The 22,619-nt window shown below is 45.0% G+C and overlaps 1 protein-coding gene across 3 annotated transcripts; it reads right to left on the bottom strand.

Moving 5' to 3' along the window:
* Positions 1 to 1,543: 1,543 nt before the first annotated feature.
* On the bottom strand, positions 1,544 to 20,619 carry HOXB13 (homeobox B13). Of its 3 annotated transcripts, none has more exons than XR_010918488.1 (3): positions 20,380 to 20,619; positions 19,014 to 19,219; positions 1,544 to 2,117 (listed from the first exon to the last, which is right to left on the bottom strand). XR_010918488.1 is itself a non-coding variant. In XM_067540900.1 (2 exons), exons 1-2 carry the CDS (start codon positions 5,952 to 5,954, stop codon positions 4,090 to 4,092), a joined length of 885 nt encoding a protein of 294 aa, XP_067397001.1. In that variant the 3' UTR covers positions 3,488 to 4,089. The 3 variants fall into 3 exon arrangements, 1 of the variants encoding a protein (XP_067397001.1); XR_010918487.1 differs by lacking the exon at positions 1,544 to 2,117 and adding an exon at positions 4,214 to 4,340; XM_067540900.1 differs by lacking the exons at positions 1,544 to 2,117; positions 19,014 to 19,219; positions 20,380 to 20,619 and adding exons at positions 3,488 to 4,340; positions 5,321 to 5,954.
* Positions 20,620 to 22,619: the final 2,000 nt, after the last annotated feature.

Here is a 22,619-nt window from a genome sequence, read left to right as displayed (position 1 = left end):
CAGTGTATGTGTGTGGGTGTGTTATAAACCACACAAGTTCTTCTGTTAAGAAAACTTCTTGGCCAAACCTTTTGTGTGTTATGGAATAAATAACGCATTGCTCTCGCTATGCAGACAGGTAGGCAAATATCCTCTTGTTAGAAATCAAACCCTCGTGAGATCGCCATCGTATTTTACCGTGCGCTTCTGCCTCGTCTATCTGTATTGAATACATTCCAGCAAGCACTTCATGTAGTTAATACGCTTGTCTCGCAAACCGGCTTTCCATTACTTAGACCTCAGAACTGCTATAAAAAATAAATAGCTGAATGCAATTTTTGGCAGCTTTATAGCGCTTGCCATGCATCAGAAGTAAAGAAATGATTAAAGTGCAACGCCTAGAAAGAATCCTGAATAAAATATGAATGAAGACGTGGAGGGGAGGGAAGAATGGTAATATTACTGATTACATTACAGCCCACGCTGTTTTCGTTGCGGGTTTTTTAAGATTCAGGGAGATTAAACCTGTGATCAATGGGATTAATCCTTTATGATACATAGAAGGCATCTTTCAGATGTACATCCCTTTCCAAACACACATCAAAGTCCTGATCACTCTAAATAATTCATTAGCCAAAAGCGATTCTAGACGCCAGGCGAGCAAACAAAACCGGGGTTTCTAAATTGAACCCATACCGGCCATCATCTGGTCGGTGGTTTTCTGAAACCCATTGTTTCAAGGTAGTCGAAGTTCAGCTTCCGACCCCTCGTTTCTCTATTGAATGTCAAAGGCCCCCATTGACTCTGTAACTGGAAGAAAGGGGGGGGGGGGGAGCTGCACAAATGTTGGTCAAAACCGTAACTGTAGCTCCCATAAAATGCATTTTTTGCCTCCTTTTTTTTTTTTTACTTTTTCTTTTTGCTGTCTGTGTTGCAAACCCGTAGCGTGCAGTTCTTGTGGTGCAGCTCCGCTTCTGCCCTGCCCAGAAACCGCTGCTAGTGACACCCTTCGGGCTGTTTGCTAACCAACCAAGGAAAGCGCTGGTAAATCGGAGTGAAGTTCAGTCACGTCAGAGAGGGGAAACAAACCGTGATGGCTGCACTCTCCAGTCAGCCAGATCTCACTGGTGTAAAGCCGGGCTTACTGCGGATGGACGTCGGGGTCACTTCGGAGCAGAACCTGGAGCGAGGCTGGTAAAGCAGACACGATTCGACCCCGCACCCCTGCCCCGGTGGGAACATTTCAGCGACAAGTGAAGGATCCGCTGCTTTGCTCGCTCGTTCATCGCTCTGGAAATGGCTGATCTTTTGTTTATCACTTAGTTCTAGCTGAACACGGCACAGACCAGGAGAGGGGGAGAGAGTCTGTGTGCGTTCCTGTGTTTGTGTAGTAGGTGTGTGGTTGTGTATGTGCCTATGTACATTTTTGTGTCTATGTTTGAATGCCTTTGCGTATGTGTTCTATGTATATGTCTGTGCCTTGTGTGTGAGTTTCTGTGGATGTGATTGCGTGTATGTCTCTTTGTGTGTGTGTGTGTGTGTGTGTATGTGTTTACGGCGCGCCCGCGCGTGCGCGAATACATTCCTGGCCGGAGTTTCCCTATTGTTGCGCTTTCTCCTTTTTGCCCCCACCCCTGGCAGTGAGAGACACTCGCAATACACACGCGTGAAGCCGTCTGGACACCACGCCTGCTGAGCTTCCCCAGGCTAGAAGCGCCCAGAGCACCGAGTCCATTTACACTAGCAAACAGAAGATGGAGCTCTCGGTCTTCGAATAGGCAGGAGCCCCTTTCACACAAGTCTCCCAACGTTTTCTGGTCCTGGGCGGCTCCTCCTTAATTATTCGAAACAACGCCCAAAGTCAGGGTCACTGTTACCCAGTTGCGTGGGGAGGTCACAGGTAAGGGCTGATTTGGTGCGGCTCCGGGAATACCTTCCCCTTCGCTGCTGGGAAGTCCATCTTCAGCCTTTGCAGAGTTCAGCGAGCCAGTCATTTGCTCCAGTCCCCCTCCCAGCCCTAATCGGTTTCCTAGATCATCCTCGTCATCCATCCCAGAATCATCTTCAGGTTATTGCCATCTATGAGCAAGAGAGTTTGATCCCATCCAGGCCTTTCGCACCTGAGCTTCCGCCCACGCCTGGAAAATAAAATGTCTCACTCTGGTTTGGCTTTTTTGGTTGTTTCCCCCCCCCCCCCCCAGTATTCATGCATTCCGCGGAGTGGGGGGGATGTAAGTATACAATGCAATTATACTGACACGTGTGAGCGCGGAGGGGGGTGTACACGTACTGTGGAAATAGATTTATTAATTATTATTATTAATTGTGACTGAAAGAAAGAGAGATTTCTGCACACGGTTAATCTATTAACCCTACGCTTTAGATGTATGGGACTGAATCGATGGTATTTCCCTCCAGTCCGTGTTCCAGTCCGCATTGAAGATGATGGTATATTTATGAAAAATACAACATCAAAAGAAAGAACAAAGGGAAGCTGTTAAACAACGGCCTGTCATTCTGTAGGATACATGCTGCCAGTTTAGTTGTTAAGACTTTAAAAAAAAAAAAAGTACAGGACATTTTGGAACTTGCCTTTCCATAAAATTAAAGTGCCAGTCGCTAAAGCTTCACATGCAAGTTCAAATACAACAACTGTGGTGGAGGAATCATTAGTCTTTAAATACTGAACAGATTCTATATATTAGACTTTTAAAAAAGAGCAATTAATAAACCAGTTGTGTCTCTGAAATCGTACACCTGTAACCCTAACCGAGCAAATAAGCTCATATGTTCAGCAATATTTTTCCACTTTGTTGTTATAAACAATTGAATAACGTTTCAACTAATAATAATGACTTAACATTAGTATTATTATGCTGGAGATCCTTTCAGCGTCTGATATCAACCATACGAACGTGACGGGATATTCTGACGAGCAGGAGTGGGGAAATGTGTCTGTATAAATATATGCACATATATACATATATTACACAACTGCATATGTGCGTATGTACATCTAGATATATACACGACTGTATATGTGTATCGAAATGTACGCACGAAATACATTTACACGCACTCATGTATGTACATACGAACATATTTATATACACACACTACAAACAGTTGTGTGTATAAAAGTGTGTACATATATATGCGTGTGTAAACATATCATAACGTAAACATGTGTATATAGACATGTTCTGCACACAACACACGTGTATATACACAGACAGATACACACACCCATCAGATCTATGACTATATATAAATACCCGCTATAAACATATATCCATATACATGTGTGTATTTGTATATAGTCATATATATGAACGCATCAATATGGATATAGACAGTTGTATATACACACTTGTGTATAATATATGTTCCGTCGTGGGTGTATTTATATAGGATATGTATGAATGCATCCAGGTGTATAGCGATATAGGTGTGTATGTATTCAGTCTCACGTGTGTGTATTTCTAGATAGATGCGTGTCAGACTGTGGTTTTAAAGGCTAATTCCCGTCTTTAAGCGCTGGTTAACACGACCCCCTTCACAAATGCTCTCAACCCCCAGCTAAGGCGCTGGCTATCCACCCGGGCGAGTCTGGGGTGAACCCGCTGCTGCGCCAGAAGCCCTCAGAGCCGCCTGACCTGCTTGGGATTTATTATTTCGGTCCATTTAGACCCTTCGCTACAGACGGGGGGGGGGGGGGAGGAGGGGAAGCGCCTGTAACGAGGCAGCGACAGCGAGAAAACGACGCTAGAGTTACTGGCACTAGCAGGCGAAAGCGCAAAGCGCGCGCACAGTCCTCTGCGCGCAGAATGGATAACAGCGCGTCTTCCTAACCCATCGCTATTTACAGTCGGTTTGACGCGTACAAGGAAATAACAAGGACATAGATAAAGCCCGGACTTCGCCTGGATTCACTGGGAGGGAGTTGGGGGGGGGGAGAAGTGCAGATAAGTCAAATTTCCAGTTGATGACTCCCCCCCCCATTGTTTTTTCTTTCCATCTCAGGTCCCCACAGATCCAATAAGGGAACCGGGGGGGGGGGGGGAGAGAAGGGGGGGTTGTGGTTCTAATAGCCTCGTTGTCCTTGTTTCCTCACGGGGTGCTGCTGGTTTTGACTTTGGCCACCACTTTCTTCTCTTTCACCCTCCTGTTCTGGAACCAAATGGTGATCTGTCTCTCCGTCAGGCTGGTGGCGGCGGCGATCTTCCTCCGCTTCTCCTTGGTGATGAATTTGCTGCCGGCGTATTCCTTCTCCAGCTCCTTCAGCTGCCCCTTGCTGTAGGGAACCCGCTTCTTCCGACCGCGGCGGAAGGAACAGGCGTCCGGCGGGTGCTGGGCCGCATCTGAGCGCGGGGAGACAGAAAAAACAACAGCGCTGACCTGCCGGGGATCGCTGGGCAGGCAGGGGCTGGGGAAACTGACAAGGACGCCGCGCTTAGGGCGTGTAACTGACCTGCTCCCAATATCCCCCCCCCCCTTCTTTCTTTCTCCTGGATAAAGTGGCCAGGACACGTCTGATCCCTGTGCCTATGTGCACAGGGACAAATTGTAGCTCTCAAGTCGCTGTGCCATCTGTTTTTACCTTCCAACATGGCTCCTTTTGCTCTTCTGTTCTTTTTTAGTTGGCGGCCTCTTCTAACCGGGGGGGGGGGGAAGCGCCCGTGGATTTTCTCTAGAATTATTGTTGCACTTTAATGACCCTCCCCTGCCTTTGTAGTAAATAAATGAACCAAATAAGTGACAGCCAGACTCTCTGCTGACTCCGAATCACATTCGCACTCTCTCGGAGTGTGTGGGGCATATTCCAAAGCACACGCTTGCGTAGGAATAGGAACGCACACACACACACACACACACACACGCACACACTTCGAGTGCACCGTGTTGCGAGGTACATGCCTGACTGGGAATAATATTAGCAGATATGTACTTGCTTAGAGTGGGGCATCTTCCAGGGCGCACGTTGCATCAGAACAACACGGCCGCGGTTACTCCCTGAGCCCGGGCCGCGTTGCAGCCCCTCATTCAAGCAGAATTGACCCCGGATTCTATGGGTTTGCGCTCGGCCCGCGCTCGGCTGCGGGGCGCATCATTCCATCGGAAGGAGCTGGGCCTCGCTTTGCTGGTCTGGAGCGTGACACGCTGCCTGCCTGAACCAGAACAGCGACAGCTGAATACTGAAGGTCCCGGGCATCGCTCCACCCTCCAGCAACCACCGCGGCAAAAATCACCTGCCTGCTCCATCAGGCCGATTCAAGCCTGAAATCCAGAAAGCAGCACGGGTAGGGGGTGAGGGGAGGGGAAGGGGGTTGGGGACATTTACCTGCGAAGGCCGATTTCCAGAAGTGCCCCGCCTGGCTTTGCTCTTTGGGGCGACACATCTGGCTGCTCCAACCGCCGGCTAAAGCCCACGGCTGGGAGTAACTGTCCACGGGCAGGAGTGTCTCATGCCGGGCCTCTTCCGGCCCACCTATGGTCTGCACCACGGAAACGTCCAGGTAGCTAGCCATGGGCTGGTAACCTGCATAGCCGGGGTAGAAAGCGATCTCCGGCGGCCGGCTCTGGTATTCTTCACTGGCCACTGGGCTGTCCACATATTTATCTGCCGGGTAGCCGGACTGGGGGCAAGGCTTGAGAGAGCTCCGGGCGACCCGACACGAATAATACCCGCTGCCGAAATATCCGTAAGGTAAAGGCGTGGGGGTGGAGGAAGCTGGGGGCAGAGCCGGGCACGGAATGCCCTGCTTGGAGGCCTCTCCAGGCCCTGCGCTGGGAACATCCATGGCTGGGTAGTTGGAGCCCGGCATCAAAGCAGCGGGAGGGGGGCCTCCTAAGGCAGAGTGAGCCACCAGGTTCCTGCACTGGCTGGCCACAAAATTCCCCGCGCCCATCAGCCTCTCCATGTTCTTGGTGCTTTCATCCAGCTCGCCAGCGCTTGCAAAAGTCCCAGGGTCCATGCAGCGAGGTTTGCAGGCCGGTGCATGAGTCAGATCATGCTCAGTAGCGTTTGGCCGAGGGAAGGGAGGGCTCCTGCCCTTTTTAAAAAGGCTGGGAACGGCAGAGGAGGCTGCGTTTCCTCCAGCCGAGCTGCTCTGACGCGAACTACGTGGGCTCTCCGAGCCGAGTTGCTCATTGGCTGGCGGGAGCCCACTGGAGAAGTTAGGGGGGAAAGGAGAGAGAGAGAGAGAGAGAAAACCCTCCAAATGCTTTTAGTGCAGTTGGGGAGAAAAATAAACCTCGCCCCACGCGACAGGCTGAAAAAAATCAAGCCGGGGAGACGTTTTTGCTTTTCACACTGCATCTTGCCAAGAAGAAGGCGGGGGAGAGATCGACTGGGGAATATAGGAACACTCCCAGGGAGACAAATCTAAGCTAAAATGGAAATCCTGTAATTGATTGTCTACGCAGGGAGATCCTAGAAAATACACTTTAAAACAAAACAAGAAAAAAAGATATCCGTGCAACACTCTTTTCCCCATGAGGAGACAGAAGAATTGGATGAACACGTTAAGAATTCAGAGTATCATGGTTTTCGAAACATCAGAAGTCTGAATGGTTAATATAAGCCTTTGCATACTGATGCAATTCAAAAAGGCCCTCCTGAAAGGCGCTGTTTCCAGAGTGTCTCATGGTTAGACGTGTTTGCGGCTCTCTTTCCCCTGAAAACGTTCATTCAATTATTTTTAGAAATATGTTTTTACTTAAAACAGCGAGCGGGGGGGGGGGGTGGATTATGTAACCATTGTAACAGACGAAGATCTCCTGGGAGAGACAGAATGGAGAGTCAGGGAAGGGAAAGCCAGGAAGAGAAGGATAAAAATGTTGGGGGAACTAAAGTGTGGGAGCGATCAGCAATGCTACAAACTCCTGGGTTTGACATATCATTGCAAAAGTTGAAAAATCCTCCCGCACTAACTATGTGCAGAAGGAAAACTGGGAGGGTTTTTCAGAGCTGCGTTAATCCAGACCAGACACAGCCTTTTCTTGTTTTCACTGGGTGGTGGATGGCACTGAACAGCTGCACTCAGTCTCTGCTAACACAACTCCTCACTTTTTTTTTTAAATCGAGATTTTCAATAGTAGCTGCCCACAGATGAGCTGCCTCAGTATCTGTTCGGAAGAGTTTCTGAGTGGGCAAATAATTCAGTCGTGCACCGACAGAGAGTGAGTTTGGAAAAGTTTTTGACTGAATGCATAATTCAGACGCAAGGGTGTGTGTGTGGGTGAGAGAGAAACACAGAGCATATCTATATAGTTTTTGAATTAATAAATAATATATATCATCTCTCATACAGACACGCGTCTGAAATTAATTAATTCAAAAACTTTTCCAAACCCATTTCTCTCTCTTCTCCCTTTTTCACACACACCTGAATAAATAACTCAGATGTGTATGTGCATTTAAATATGCACATGATGCTAATACACACACATACACACTCTCACACAACTATATTTGTCTGTAGATCTGTTTTCCTTCAAAAAAGCGTTTGATTAAACTTTATTTGACTTCTCCTGTGTTTTGCCCAGAGGATAGTGTTCAGAAAACCAATCGCATTTCCAGGCTGGCTTGCTTCAGGTGATTGTTGGAGGTTAGCTTGCGGGAATTTTGTCCTTTATTTTTGTTTTAAAAAAAATGTTATGCCCAAAGAGAAAGTTTTCGAAAATTGAGCCGTCAGGCCGACAGACTGCCGCTTTGCAATCTGAAGTTACAAATCTTAAAAAGACCCCGTCCTGATACTTCAACAAACAAATGACAACGCACGTTTTAACCATGTCCCATCGTTTAAAAAAGAAAGACAAATATTTTAAACCTAGGGATGGATACAGCGGAAACAAAGCGGGGCTTCGAAGGAGGTCTAGAGTGCGCCAGTCCAATTTCAGTTTTCAAATGTCCAGCCACTCAAATCTTTAAAACTTCCAAAGACTTAAAATCACGGCTTTGTTCTGAGGTCTGTTTGGAGACCTGCGCCTCTTATATAATGGTTTGCGGTGTGTAATTTATTGCAACCATATTGGGGGGGGGGGCATTTGCAATAGCTCTGGCCGCTGACAAAAGCTTTAAATCATCATTCGACGTAAGCCAAAACCATGACATCCTCTTAAAAATCATTTTCGCGGAGGAATACAAAATTAAAATCTCTCTCGTCTGTCTATGCCCGTATGCATGTGTGTGTATTCGATTAATTAGGTATTTTAGATCAATGATGGCATGGGACACTGTCTTTGCAGATAACCATCACCACAGGAGAAAAGTCCACTGTTAGTCTGTATACAGCAAAAACAAGGAGAGTCCTGGAGCACCTTAAAGACTAACATATTTAATTTCTGCAGGCATAAACTGGGTTGCAGCCCACCAAAGCTGATACCTGCATAAATTAAATGTGTTAGTCTTTAAGGTGCTCCAGGACTCGTTGTTTTTACCCCAGGAGAGTTATTCTCCCCTTTACTCAGGCGAGTAACTCAGTTTACGTAAGTGATTAAGGCTCGCAGGTTTCTGCCCTGAAACTTTCCGGCAGGATTCACTGTGGAAAGTCATTTTATTTCTTTAGAAAAGTAAAGGGAGGTCTCCCATCTTTCTCCCATCGAAATCAACAAGGGCTTTTGCAATTGAACTCAGTGGCAACAGGTTTGGGCTCTGGATTCACCGCACATCAACACACAGTCTGGAGATCAAAACATGGGCCTGTCATCATTTTTGTTTCACACTCTCACACGATCCTTGAAGTCGCTTACGAGTGAGTCTGAGCCAAGTGAGACTTAGTTTGGTTTCTCCTTAGATTTCTTTTTTAACTAGCAAATGTTCCTAATTTTTTTTAAATCTCCCTTTTAAACTATGTTATTCTCATTTCAAGGCTATTTTTTAAAAACATTTAAAAGCTGCCACGTTTTCTTCATTGTCTTTATTCCCCCCCTGCCCCCTTTCCCTCTCCTCGTCTCCAAATCCGAGCTTGGGAACCGGGCTGTGACACCAGCTAACCAGAGTCAAATGTTTGCAGACAGGAGCAAAACACACTGAAGGCTCAAGAAGCCCCTTTACGCAAAGGTCAGACATAATCTGAAGGTCAAGGCCAAGTTGAAAGTTAAGAGTCTGTTTGTCACTGGAGCTTTTCTGTTCAGCAGAGCTCTGTATACTGACGTGACCTTTGCAAGTCCACAGTCCCTTTCATGGGGCGCTCACACCGACGACTTTTCCAGCCATGTCTGACTTCGAAAAGTCACAACTCCGTGTTAGCCACCCCCATCAAAGAGAGTTTTAACACAGTTTACTGAAGCCGGCCGCCGCATCGGAGGCCACAGATAAAGAAATCGAGAGCGATTGATTTGCGAACGCTAGATTTCTTACCAACCAAATGAGCAAGTCCACTGATGGCAGAATAAAATGTGAGTAATCATGAATTCAGCTATTGAAGGCAGAATTATTGTGGTGGGGTAACACAGCGGAGCTCTCCAAGGAGAAGCACGCAGTCTTGTCGAGATTTTTGTAGTTGTTTTGTTTGCTGGACTTTCTTTGCTTGGGATTCAAGATTTTAAAAAACAAAGTAGGATACAAAAATCACATCACTTTCTCTCTGATGATAGAATACCCAGGACACAGAGTAAATTCAGTCCCACATAACTCAGGCCATATCCTGCAGTTCTTCCTTCTGCAAAAGTCTCACTGAAAACAATCGTGTTGGTTGTCGGAGTAAAGCCTGCAGATGAGGACTTGGCTATATACCGAGTATCACCTCATTTATGACAATCCCCTGGGTTAATACAGCCAAATGGATGAACATTTTCTCAAACTGTGACATACACCAAACTTGTGATTCCGGTTCCCTTCTATAGAACACTGAAATGCGGAGATGTCGGTCTCACAACCAATTTTACTGTAGAAATAATTTAAAACGTGGGTTCCAAAACTAAACTGAAAATATCCTTTAAACTTGACTTTAAACTGAAACAAACATTTTGGAGATTTTGCAGCCAGCTTTCTAGCTAACAATTGATATCACTTTCAATAAAATAAGCTTGTCCACAATGGCGGGGCTTATATTGAACAATAAAGAGAAGGGTTTAAAAAAAAAACAACCCAAACCAAAACAACCCCCCCCACACACCTTTCTTTTATTACATCGATTATAGGAACCCTAAGACTGATATATATATGCCATCTGGAATCTGAAAAGCTTGCACTAATTTTTAACTGTCTTTAATTTTTCCAAGCAATTGAAATGGAAGTTAGCGAAAGAAAAAAAAAATCCCTCAAAGCGGTTTAAGTGGGAACTATTGAAGTAATTTATGAGTTTCACTTTTGGAAATAATTATTGTTGGAAAATGGGATATTTGTTTGTTCTCGGTCTGGGCGGGAGCCCAGCTCTTCCGGGCTGTCTATGGCTTCTGATTTTGACAATATTGCTGGGAAATTAAGTCAAAGCAAAAATCTTCATCAGTTTTTCTGCCATCTCATAAATTCAGGAGGATTAAATAGAAATTGCAATTGTTCATGAAGAATGGTCGTCTCCCAGCCTGCATTTTGTATGGCTGTAAACTGCATAACCATTATTTTCCGAGCTTCAGAACCAGTTCCTTGGTGTGGTGACAGAAAGTAGATTATTCGCCCTGGTCGGTTATTTTTTGCTTTATTTTATTTTTCTTTTAGAAACATTGTCCACATTCACAAGGTCTGCGCACCCCCCTCAGGAACTTGCAATTTGCCAGAGCAAATAGAAACCCATTTTCCACCCATCATTCTTTTCAAACTCCACGCCTATTAAGTTTTGTTTAAAAACTTAAGTGATTCCTTCCTAGTTTCAAAACATCCGTGTCTTCTTGTCTATGGAGTTAGCCACAAATTCCCAATCCCTGGAGCTGTTTTCCACCCCTAACCTGGACAGAATCGTGAACATTTTCGACGCATAAAACCGTCTGCATTTTAGTTGAGTTTGCTTTTGAGAAATCTCTCCCCCGGGTCACAGAAGATCTGATCCCTAATCCTTCGGAGTTCTTGTTAAAGAACTAAAATATTTAAGTCGCGAATTTTAGCCGGCCTCTTTGCGCTTGATTATTTTGGAATATTTCTTTACCAAAGTGAACTTTGTATTAAACTGTGTGGCCCGATCTGGGCTTTCTTGCTCCGACAAACCCCTCGACTGCTCCGTGAGTCATCGAAAATAACTGTGTTCCCCTATTTCACCCGTTTAAAAAGACAACAAGGCAGGATCTCGGCGCTGTTACTGAATTAGTCAGTTAAATCAGGAAGGGCCTTTGTATTAATCACTCGCTGCTCTCCTAGCACCCCAAATTGTCGGCTCTTTTTGCTAAGTGTGTTGCCTACTCAACTTTTGCAATCACTTTGCCTAAATTCAACCTGCCTCTAATCCAATTTCAACGCATTTCTCTCCCGCACATACACACCAGTCTCAGGCGGCTTGATGGGAAGGGGAGGATCAAATCTCAGCCTTCGGTTTGAAACCTCAGCGGCCAGGGAAGGTTTTCTTCTAGCAGGGATGCTAAATTCATCATCCTAAAAACCGCTCGTGTGATCAGTTTTGCTTTCAAGGAAGCGAGGGGCAGAGGCGCTGAGAACTCACATCCCCTTCTAAAATTGTTTTGCCTTCTTTTTGAAAAAAGCCACATGGCAGAGGAAAAACCCTGGGGCAAAGATATGTTCAGTGTATGAAATATAGAGAGAAAAACTCTGAATACTTTCTCAGGGCATTCGATTTTTCCTCAAATCGCTGCTAATCTAATTTAAACTCCTTTTAAGCATGATCTAGAGGGGAAAGGTGGGAACCGAGCAAATTAATTAATTTACTCTAAAGATTTTGCACTTTAGAAGACCTAGTTATAGAGAGGTCTAAATAAGTGATCCAGCAATGAATACGTTGTTTCATTGATTACAAAATTCGCGTTTAAGAGGATGGGGAAAGATTCACACCACAACACAAGCGATTCCTGTAGGATAATTCCTCAGAGGTGTCAATAGGTGGGGATGAGCTTAACGCCATAAGGAGACCTGGCCCCAAAGCATTGATCTGGGGCGTCTAATGCCATTATTCTAACATTGGTGCAAGAGGACACGGGCTTGGCCCCAATTCGACATTTTATTTTGCTGGTAAAAGCCATGCATGGTTCTGGCACATCCACTCCCATACCTGACATGCACAGACCTATCGCGCTGGGGAAACATTCATGGGGGACTCTTCCGAAGTCGGTGGAAGATTTGCACGCTCAAGAGAACCAGGAGGGGGTGTGTTGGGTGGAGGGTCTACTAACAGAGGAGGGGAGAGATGGCTTTGGGCCAACTCTTGGCTCCCTTTAAGGCAGCGGTAAAACTCCCATTGACCTCACTATCCAGGGGTTCAGTGCCTTGAGCCCCAGCCCCATTACCCCTCCCCCCCCCAGCAAGTTTTGTGTATGAGCAGCTTCTCTGGCTGGGCCTTGGTTTTTTCCATTGGTGGAATGGGGGGGGATGATCCTTTCCTGCTCCCCAGAGGTGTTTGGAGGCTAAATCCCTTAATAAGTCAGCTTTGCAGGGCAGGGGCTGTCTCTTGTTCTAGGCTTAGTCCTCTTCGGCCTTATTTCTGCTACTGAGAGGACATAACTCAGTGGCCGGGCAACAGTGGTGTCATTTGTACAGGACGGGGCTCACGCATGCTCACTATTTACCTTACACTTAAAAGTGCTGCACTCCACACGTGTAGCACACTGGGCCAAGCCCCTAGTAGGTCTTTTCCATCTAGCCTTTCCGTGACTTTTAGTTAAAGGAGATCCAGATGCAAGATCCTAGCCTCTTGGGGAGATCTGTGCACAAATGCCCTGTTCTTCCATGTAAACGCCACCTGTGGGAGATGTCATATGGCTCATTTTCTTCACTGAAGGCCAGGTTCTGCCACACCTTCTTACACAGAGCCACACCTTCCTTCCAGGAAAGTCCCATTGAAATCAGCATCCCTATCTGGGGAGGGAGTTATTGCCCAATATGAGTAAAGGCATCTATGGCCTGAATAAATTATCCCCTTACAGCTCAATACTGCTTACAAACTTTAGAAGAAGTTAGCATGATCCTAGCAGGATCAAGCCCTTGGGGCTCAATCCTGCATTGCTGATGTCAATGGGAAATTTGCCATTGATGTAAACGGCAGCAGGATAGAGCTAATAGTCTGTAGGCCTTGTTAGCAGACAGACTCCTGCCCTACATGTCCATAAAATACCATATACACATATGGTACATATATATATATATATATATATATATATATAACCTCCAATAAAACAACTGTACTTGATAGGTGTGTCACAAGGCGGGGGGGGGGGGGGGGGGATCAAAGCACCTCCATACAAAATGGCAGTCTTCCCTTTACTGCCCCCACTGTCCCTCTCAACCAGCAGCTGGTAGGGGGACTCAGGTTCACCCTTTGCTCTGGGTCCGAGGCTCTCTCATCAGCACCCAAGGTCTGACCTACCCCATACCTCATTACTTTTCCCCTTGCCTGCCTGGCTCTCCCTCTTCTCCGAGTTTGCCAGCCCAAACTCCCCCCTCCTAGGGCATAACTGCAAACTACAGGCCTCTAGTCCCAGCAATATCTGCCTTCTCCCAGGAAGCAACTTCAACTCACTTCCCTCCAGCCCCATCTGTTACCAGTTTCCTGATTTATATAGGCCTGGCCTGTTCCTGCCCAGCTGAGCCTCTTCTAATTAAATCACTGGTCTCTGTCTCCTCCAGGTGCAGCCTGGGCAGCTAATTGCCCACCTTAACCCCCTCAGCCCTTGTGTGGGGTGGACACCCCATCACAAGGTGTTTCAGATCTCCAAGCAAAGAGGAAGAGGGGGACACAACTGAATGAAAATTACTGACACAAAAAGAGAGATGGGCAGCAGCATTTTGTTGTGTGGCTTATTTCTCAGTCAAGCTAAAGGAATGCCATGTTGTCCATTCCTTAGCTGAGACGTGTAATAGCCCACATGGCACATCACAGGTGAAAATGTAGGTTCCACTATGTCTTTTACTGCCCTCTTGAGAGGTGTCACGAAACCCTAGCACCCTAACAACACTACGTGGCCATCCATAAAGGCCATCAAATATGTAGGATTGCCTAGCTCTTTGTGGTTTATGGCAGTAGCAGGCATGGATTGGACGTAAAGAGTGGGGTAAAACTGTCCATGTTACCTGTTTCGTGGGCAGCTGGGACTCTGCATTTCCAGCCCATGGTTGTTTATTTCTCACATATCATTTCATAAGACGGTCTCACGTCTAGTAAAGAAATGCCCAAGAAACCCATCCTGGATTGTACGAGCCAGGTACTTAGGTCAATAGTGCATAAACAGAGACCGAGGCATGGACATTAGTGTAGGGTTGAACACTGACCTGCGTAGGCAGAGGCACTAATCTAGAAACCCCACCCACTGCCAGACCCAGCGATCCAGAACAAACAAAGCCAAATAGGATGCAAAGTGTGCTGCCCTCATGGCAGACAGACGGACACATCTTTTTTCCCAGTGATTCGCTGTTTTTTTCTTCTCACACCAACACAGAAGACTCAGGCCCAAAGGATTTCCTATGTAATGATCTTCAAAATGATTCGTGTAGAAATTTTTCTTACATAATCAGACACATCCTACGTCATACCATATGTCTATTGCTTGAAATGTCTGGGAGCATCGTTACTTGTTACAGTCATTGACCCTCCTCCCTTGCAGAATCAGAGAAACTAGAGAGAGCAAAAGCTAGTACGGAATCTGTTCTCGCAATGAACTTAGAAACAATGGTGGTGGCCATGGTATAAATAAGTAGGTCGATATTATTGATAGAATAGTAGCACTTTCAAGCATGCTAGTTTACTCCCCTTCTGCTTGCCTTCAGACACAGGCTTTTGGGGTTTAGTGTGGACAATAGGGGGGGGTTATGGCATAATCACATGCATGGACACATGTCCAGTTGCTAGAGTAGACATAGCCTAAGGGTATGTCTACACAGCAAAGAGAAACCAGTGGCTGGCAGGGTCCTAGATTCTGGCTCAGGCCCAACCCTGGAAATCATCCACACAGCATTGAAACAGCCTGAGCCCAGTGAGCCCGAGTTGGATGGCATGGGCCAGCCGTAGGTTTTCATTGCTGTGTAGACATACCCTGAGAGACCTCAACTGGTATTGGGTGACCTTTGTGCCAGGTGCTGTACAAACAGATCACAGTAGTAGACAGTCCTTGCTCCAAAGAGATTATCATCTAAAGGTGTGGAAGTGAAACAGAGGCAAAGGCTCCAATCCTCAAAGGTATTTAGACCCTTAACTCCCATTGGTTTATAGATCTAGGAGGGGGAGTAGATAAAAGAGAAGTAGAAATAATCAGGGTCCTTTAAGGAGCTGGGCTAAAGTGATTTGCCCAAGTTCAAAGGGCATGTCTGTGGCAGAGCCAAGGAACAATAACACAGCCTAGCTGAATCTAGGTAGGTAGGTAGATTTTTTTCCCTACAGTACATTTTATAGTATCTCACCCAGTCTAAATTTCCTAGCTGATGGCATTTCCACCCCTTCTTCTGGGACACTATTCCTCAGCCTAACTGACAATATAACAATATTTTGCCTGATACTCAGTTTAAATCTTCTGTTTCTTAATAGCATCCCATTAGTCCTTCCTTCGGTCCCCCTCAATCATTCCGCACATTCCTCGTTGTTTCATCAATCCATCAAATGCTTGCAGATGTCTACCACCAGCCTTTAATCACCACGTACTCAGGGATACACTGTGCCTTTAGGCACCGCCCTGAAGAAGGCACGATGTCTGAGCCGCGCCATCTCAGGAGTAGCCCTGGGAGGTCTCGTGACTCAAAGACTCAAAGACACTGCCAGGAGACCCAGTTCTCTCCCTGGTCCCCTCTTGCTCCAAGTGAGAGAGGGTGATCATTGACTGTTGGCCTAGACTGGCAGCAAATTATGACACCCAGTCCCCTCCCCAAGCCAGCTCAGCTGTGCTGACTGACACACAGAATAATTACTCTGGAACAGCTATTTAGGTATAAATCCCGATGTGGACACTCAAATTCCAGAAAAGGGAGGGTCACACTGAAATCACTATTCCAGAATAATAACTCTGGAACAGCTGCTTTGGCAAATTTCTAAGTGTGGACACTCCCTTAGTGACTGACATGGGTCATGAGAACATCCACTGTGGCATTAGGTAAACTGGAATTAGGTCAAACTCTAACAAAGTAGGATGAAATTTCCACTGTAGGAGAGTTATTTTGTAACGGTTCATGAGGGGAATTCTAGCATCTTCCTCTGGAGAACCTGATCCTGGTTACTCTCAGAGAGAGGTTCCTGGACTAACTTGGTCTGATCCATTGTGGCATCTCCTATGCTCCTCACGCCTGTGATCAGTTCTATCATGGCCTATCTTTTCTCTCTGTTGAGTTCTGCAGGCACCTTCAAAGTTAAAATGATAAAGCTGTTTTTGGTTAAGGCCGTGAAATGCGGATTTTACTCCAAGCTCTGCCACAGGCTCCCTGGGTAACCTTGTGCAACTTGTTTAATTTTCCCATGCCTCATTTCCCCCAGCTGTAAAATAGAGGCAATCATTCTTCCTTTCTCCCACCCTCTGTCTTTTTAGTCTTGCCTTTTTAGACTGTAAAGTCTTTGGGGCAGGGACTGTCCCTTTGTTATATGTCCACACAGTGCCTAGCACAATTATGATTATTTATTATCTGTATTGTGGTAGCACCTAGGAGTCCCAATCATGGACCAGGATCCCATAGCTACCGCTAGGTGCTGTACAAACACAGAACAAAAAGATGGCCCCTGCCCTCAAAGAGCTTGCAATCTAATAAGCCGCTGGTTTCAGCCGAGGCCTCTAACTGCTACTGTAATACAAATAATTATTACTTTGTGGCTTTGGTGACATGACTGAGCCAGAAGGTTTTGTTTTATTGTCTTATATTGTTAGCAAAATCCTTCACTCAATCCTTCGTTATTGCATAAATGAATGATAATGATCTTTCGTTTAAGCAGCATCCCACAGCCTCAGGAATCGGAAGGTAAAGCAGACATGTTACCTATCTAGGGACTGTGGAAATAGCCCCATTGATTTTGATAGTCCAACTCCTGGAGTAAGATGCACTGAACGTGTGCAAGGATATCTGAACTGGGTCATAGGTCGAATATGTTTGTCATTACAAACTGAGGCCTTATCTGCTCTGGAAGATCTTGTGAAAATATTTATAATTCGGGGTCTGTTCATGTTTCCTTAGCCAAAATTTCCCCTCCCAGACTGATGCACAGTGTTGTGTTGCCTGGAACCTCCGCTCCAGAGGCAGATGCACTTCACGGGTGCTGTACATAGGCAACAATCCTGCGAGTTGCCTCATTCAGGTGGATTCCTGCACCTGCACCAAACCAGTCTGACTTCAGCTGGGATCTACACAGACTAAGCGATCCACTCTCTGGGAGTAACTGCCAGCATCAGGGCTATTGTTTGTGGGGCACTTTGGGATCTTTCACCCAGAGAGACTTCCACAGTGCTTAAGCACTGCAGTTCCCAGGGGAGGAAGCAGGGGAAAGGAGGAGGTCCAGAGCAGCCATGCCAAGGAACCACTACACCCTTGGCATACTGCAGAGCTGGGTTCAAGTTTGGGCCTGGATAGGCTGATGTGGACAGGGAGGTTTGAAGGGGGTAGGGAGGTGGATATGTGGAGAATCTGATGGACCTTTGTGGCCACAAAGCCTGCCCAAGAAAGGCCATGGCTTCTATTCCAGGCCATACACTGCAATATTGGTCATGAGTGATGGAAGAGGCTGTATCACAGCCTTCCCTCCTTCTTCTTCATCATCAATCATCATCATCATCAACAAACATGATATTCAGGAGCAGATCCTGACTCATGCTTTGATCTCTTTGGGCTGCAGAAGCAGTGCAAAGGGGCCATGAAAAGTTACTTTAAATGTGGGTCTTTAGGGAGTATCACAATGGTGTGGCAGTTTCTGTGTTGCCATTCACAGCTCTTCTAGTGCAAGGGCTATGTCAGGAGATAATCGGTATTCTTGTTGCGCACCTTATCACCTAAGCCACTTAGTTTGGTTTGTGCTTCCTGACTGGATGATTGAAATATTTTAAATAGGGAGATAGCAAAAGTAGAAAACAGGGAACAACAAATTAAGCTCTTTCCAATTTGGATTTTCAGATTAATCATTTATGTTACGTTATGTACTCTCTACATTTTCACATATTTTCAGGGATAACTGGCAGTTGCCCAAATAGGTATTACTCCAAATGAGAGTAATGAATAAAACAATCCCATGAATTTATAGTGAAAAATGCTTTCATGCACAAAAACATCCATGAAGCATTAGCTATTTTACTATTCACCCAGCTCTTTTCCAAATAAATACATGAACTCTCAAGTAGTATTATTACATTAGAAACACAAATCTTCAAATTCCAGATGCTTTTTTTTTTTTCCCCCTCTTCCCTGTAAGGAAATTCCATTTGCCTGTTTCATTGCTTTGAGAAAGACATTGCAAAATTCCTTCCAACCAACCAGAAATTCAGGCACAAAGTCAACAATCCAACACACATGTTGTAACTCAACATTTGACATAGTACAGCAGCTTTTAGTGGAGGGGGAAATGTCCTTTGGAGAGAGGATAAAAATAACACGAAAACACATGGCATCAAAACTCTGCTCAAGAATGCTGATTCAAAGCCCATTGAAATACTGGGGAAATGCCTGTTGATTTCAATGGGCTTTGGATGTGGCCCATAGACCCCAAAGCACATAACTTGCCATTAGACTTGTGGAAACAGACTGGAGCAGTGGCAGTGAGTGATAGCGCTGTTGATAGAAAACCCATGATTCTACTATCAATTTCAGAAGACTTTCCCTCCCACTACATAACAACTCAACAAATGACTTAGCCACAAACAAATCACAACAGCCAGCAATTTTCTCAGGAATAAAATCCAGTGACAGCTTTTATCAACCCAGTGATCACGCAGAACCTCACACAACTCACAACACATGACTGCAGATTAGGCCTTACCTTACTGAAGTAAAAGGAAAGGCTCCCAGTGACCTCCAGGAGTGCTGGATCAGGGGCTTGCAGTTCAGAGTTATACGGTAGCAAATTGCACTTCTGATGGGCTGCTTCTGAGTCTTATACGGAGAGGAGGTGAACTACAGCAGCCGCTCTTGACTTAAACAGGAGTTGGGGCTGCTTGGACCCTTTCAGGATCCTGTCCACATCTCCTAATGGAAGCAGTAACAAAAAAGTGATATATTAACAAACAATAATAAATAATCCGGAATTGACTATTTTTACTGCATTAGCTTGAAAGGGTAAATTTGCTGTGGTTGCCCAGTAGCACTGGGCAAAGTTTGTGAAGAATTCTTAGCAAATGTGAATTTGCCTTTAAACTCTGTGTGTGTGTGTGTGTGTGTGTGTAGCAGCTGCTGTAAAATATTACATTGGATATAAAAACATTATTGTGTTGTGACATAATTCAGCTTTGTAGACGGTTATACAATCCTGATATTTGTTCTGTCCCACTGGCAATAATTTTCATGGTTTAAATATATATTTATTATTCCAAATCTGATTGATATTACTGGAGGATAGATAGATAGATAGATAAGATACTTTTTCAAACAACAAAATTACTAGCATTATGAAATTGTATTCAAAGCTGAATTATGCCATACTCAGTAATATTTTTATACTCAAGGTAATGTTTTTAAATTATTATTTTTAAATATTAACTGATTTTACAATGTGTAATCAATGAAATAGAATTAGGGGCCTTTAAATTGAATGTCATTTAAAGAAAAACAATAGCATATTTTTCAACCCATGGAACAACAGGCCGCATAGTTATAGAAAGTTCGGTCTGTGTTGCTGTTTGGTAAATTGCATAGTTCAGAGTATTTGAAAAGTACTTTTCTGTTTAGGTTCCACTCGTTCCTGCAGAAATGAAAGAAAATCATATGCCAGACTTTTCACAGAGGCCTGAATTCAGTCCATGAATTTTGATAGGGTTGCAATTAATAATAAAAATGCCTAATCGATTGGATTATTTTCTCTCCATAAAGTGCTGTTTTAGTCATTTCCTTACAGTTAAAGGGCAGGAATACCAGGCGCCAGGGTATTTTGGTCTTTACAATGTTGTAATCTCTGCTGCTTTAACATTTTTAAACCAGTTCCGAATGGAACCCCTGGGGAAAGAGAAAGGGGATGTAGAACCGATTCGAACCTCAGGAAACGCTGAGGCTTTGGGACGAAATCAGCTCATTTCTGAGACCGCATAAAATGCTTAAAAAAAAAAGAGAGAAGAATAATCTCGAGAAGATCACTTGTAAAAAATATTCTGAACGTGGCACAAACATAAACAGCCCGACTCTGTAATCGGTACCTCTTCTGGGCTCGATCTCGAAGCTCAGGACTCAGGGGGGATCTTTCCTACTGACTTAAAATGGAAACAGATACAGGCAATTTCCCACAGTTTTTACTGGTTGTTAGCCATCGATGCCAGCGGGAGTATTTGCCTGAGTACGAAGCTCAGGATTTGGCCCGCCAGTTAGTTAATTACAGATGCGCAGCTTTCTTAGAGGTGTAATTTCCAGCCTAAAAATTAAACAGCCCTGCCCTTCCATTTGCTTCAAAGACCAGCAGCAGTGAGCAAATTGTTCATCACCTGTGAGTAGGTGACTCCGGTTCACTCCAAACCGCTGTATGTCTTTCTTCTTTTAAATATAAGAGGATTCCATTTAATGATGTACCTGGATCGATTTGTTATCAAACAAGTCGCCTGCGCCACCACCCCTAATGGAGGCTGCATTTGACAGAGGAGCAAACACATTTTAGAAATCGCGCGCAAGGTTTATTATCATGGGTAAAGGGATCGATTTAGCACCATTTCCTACATCTCTTCTTTTTATCCTGTCTGTGTGCTGGGCTGTAAACGCGATGAAAGAAGTAACGTCTCATGTGCTGAAAAGCTGTGCATTCTCTACGAGGATTACAGGAAAGTACAAGTCCACCGGGCCCAGATTCAAACTAATGGACTCATTTGTTTTCATTCAACTTTAATGACAACAATTAACAGGAGTTGGCATCTGGGCGGGTGACCTTAATGCCTTCCCCTCCTACCTCTTGCAAAATAGGAGACAGGTTTAATTGAATTCCAACGGAAAGTCACTGTAAAACGAGGTCTTTTTTTTTTCACCTGCCCTTTGAGAGTTGATTTCCCAACACCTCCTGTGATGTCAGTGATTAATTAATCAAACGGTCCATTCCTTTCCGGAATGGCTAGAATGGCTTCGATCGCCATTCTGTTGTTTTATAGTCCAAATAAAATGAAGACAAAAGCGGCTTGAAGGGAGAGATTTAAGAATTAAAAAATAATCCGGATACAAAACTGATTTGCGAATTTTCTCTTATTTTTTTCACATGCTACTTTCTTTCATCTGCATTTTTTTTCTTCTGATTAGTGGTTTTTCTTACTATATATATATATATAGGATTAGAATAAATATATATATAATGATCGAATGCAACTTTTCCTGAAAGCGAATTTGGTGGCTTAATTTCATTCTAGTGTCTAACTTTGGCTTTTATCGTTTACATACAATTGATGTTTGTACTGGGTCGAGACAGAGCCGATTCCTTTTCCTTGTTGCTCGTGGGTCACATCAATCTGAACAGGGCATGAATGTTCCTCTTTTCATACTGAATTCGGTGCCGAGATTAGAAATGCCGGAGGCATGTCTCGCTGCGTTAAAAGCCATCTGCACCATAACACCCTGCGACGTGCATTGCGGGGAACACTTCCAAGTGGAGTTTCCTCTCTGTACAACGAGAGGAGATCAGGACAAATCTCCCAGGAAAAGTGTGGCTGAAGTTCAACAGCCTGAGCTGGGGAATTGCTCGAACCCATTGTAAGGGTCGAGCTTTGAGATCTCCTGTTAGTGTCCTTTATCTAAAGAAGCCGGATCCAAAGGCTATTGAAAGCAATAAGGGTCTTTGCACTGACTTCAATGGCCCACGAAAAGACAGGGGTTATTTACAGCACTCTCTGTTCATATTGTACATAACCTTTAAAACAGAGAATGGAAAACAATCTGTAGGATTAGAAGAAAGGTATCCACTTATAATGCATGCCCTGTTTGGAGTGGGGGCGCCGTTCTGAGGCGTTTATAATATAAAATCGGATGTCATTCCGATGCAGACTCTGCTCGAATAAGAAACGGGTTTTTTCTGCTACTTAATACATTTGCAAGTCGAATGAAAGCACTGCTGTTGTTTCCGTCGCTTTCCCCGCCCACCCCGTTGCTGTCTTTTACGAGTAATTCAATGAACCTGCAAAGAGAGGAGGGAATTCTTATTCAAACCCCAAAATATGGACGCCTGGCGAAGCCAGTGTAACCATAAAGCGGGGTTTAGGCAGAGAATCCACCCTCTGTGCGGTCTTCCAGTCTGGCAGTCCATTATTTGCAATCCAGACTGCCAGATAACGTCGGTGCTGTGGGCTAGGATGGAGCTGATAGAGACTCATGTCTCATCAGTGATTAAAAAGCGGCTGCTTTATTACCTAGCGCCCTGATAAACTCTTCGGAAGTGCGCGCCGTGAAACCTCAGAGGTCGATTCAGGAC

This window comes from Emydura macquarii, unplaced genomic scaffold (genome assembly GCF_026122565.2).
Source record: "Emydura macquarii macquarii isolate MOO-44397 ecotype Brisbane River unplaced genomic scaffold, CSIRO-AGI_Emac_v2 contig_629, whole genome shotgun sequence".
In the NCBI taxonomy this organism is placed as follows: domain Eukaryota; kingdom Metazoa; phylum Chordata; order Testudines; family Chelidae; genus Emydura; species Emydura macquarii.
The sequence above is the reverse complement of the archived record's forward strand: the minus strand, read 5'-3'. Positions and strand labels throughout refer to the sequence as shown.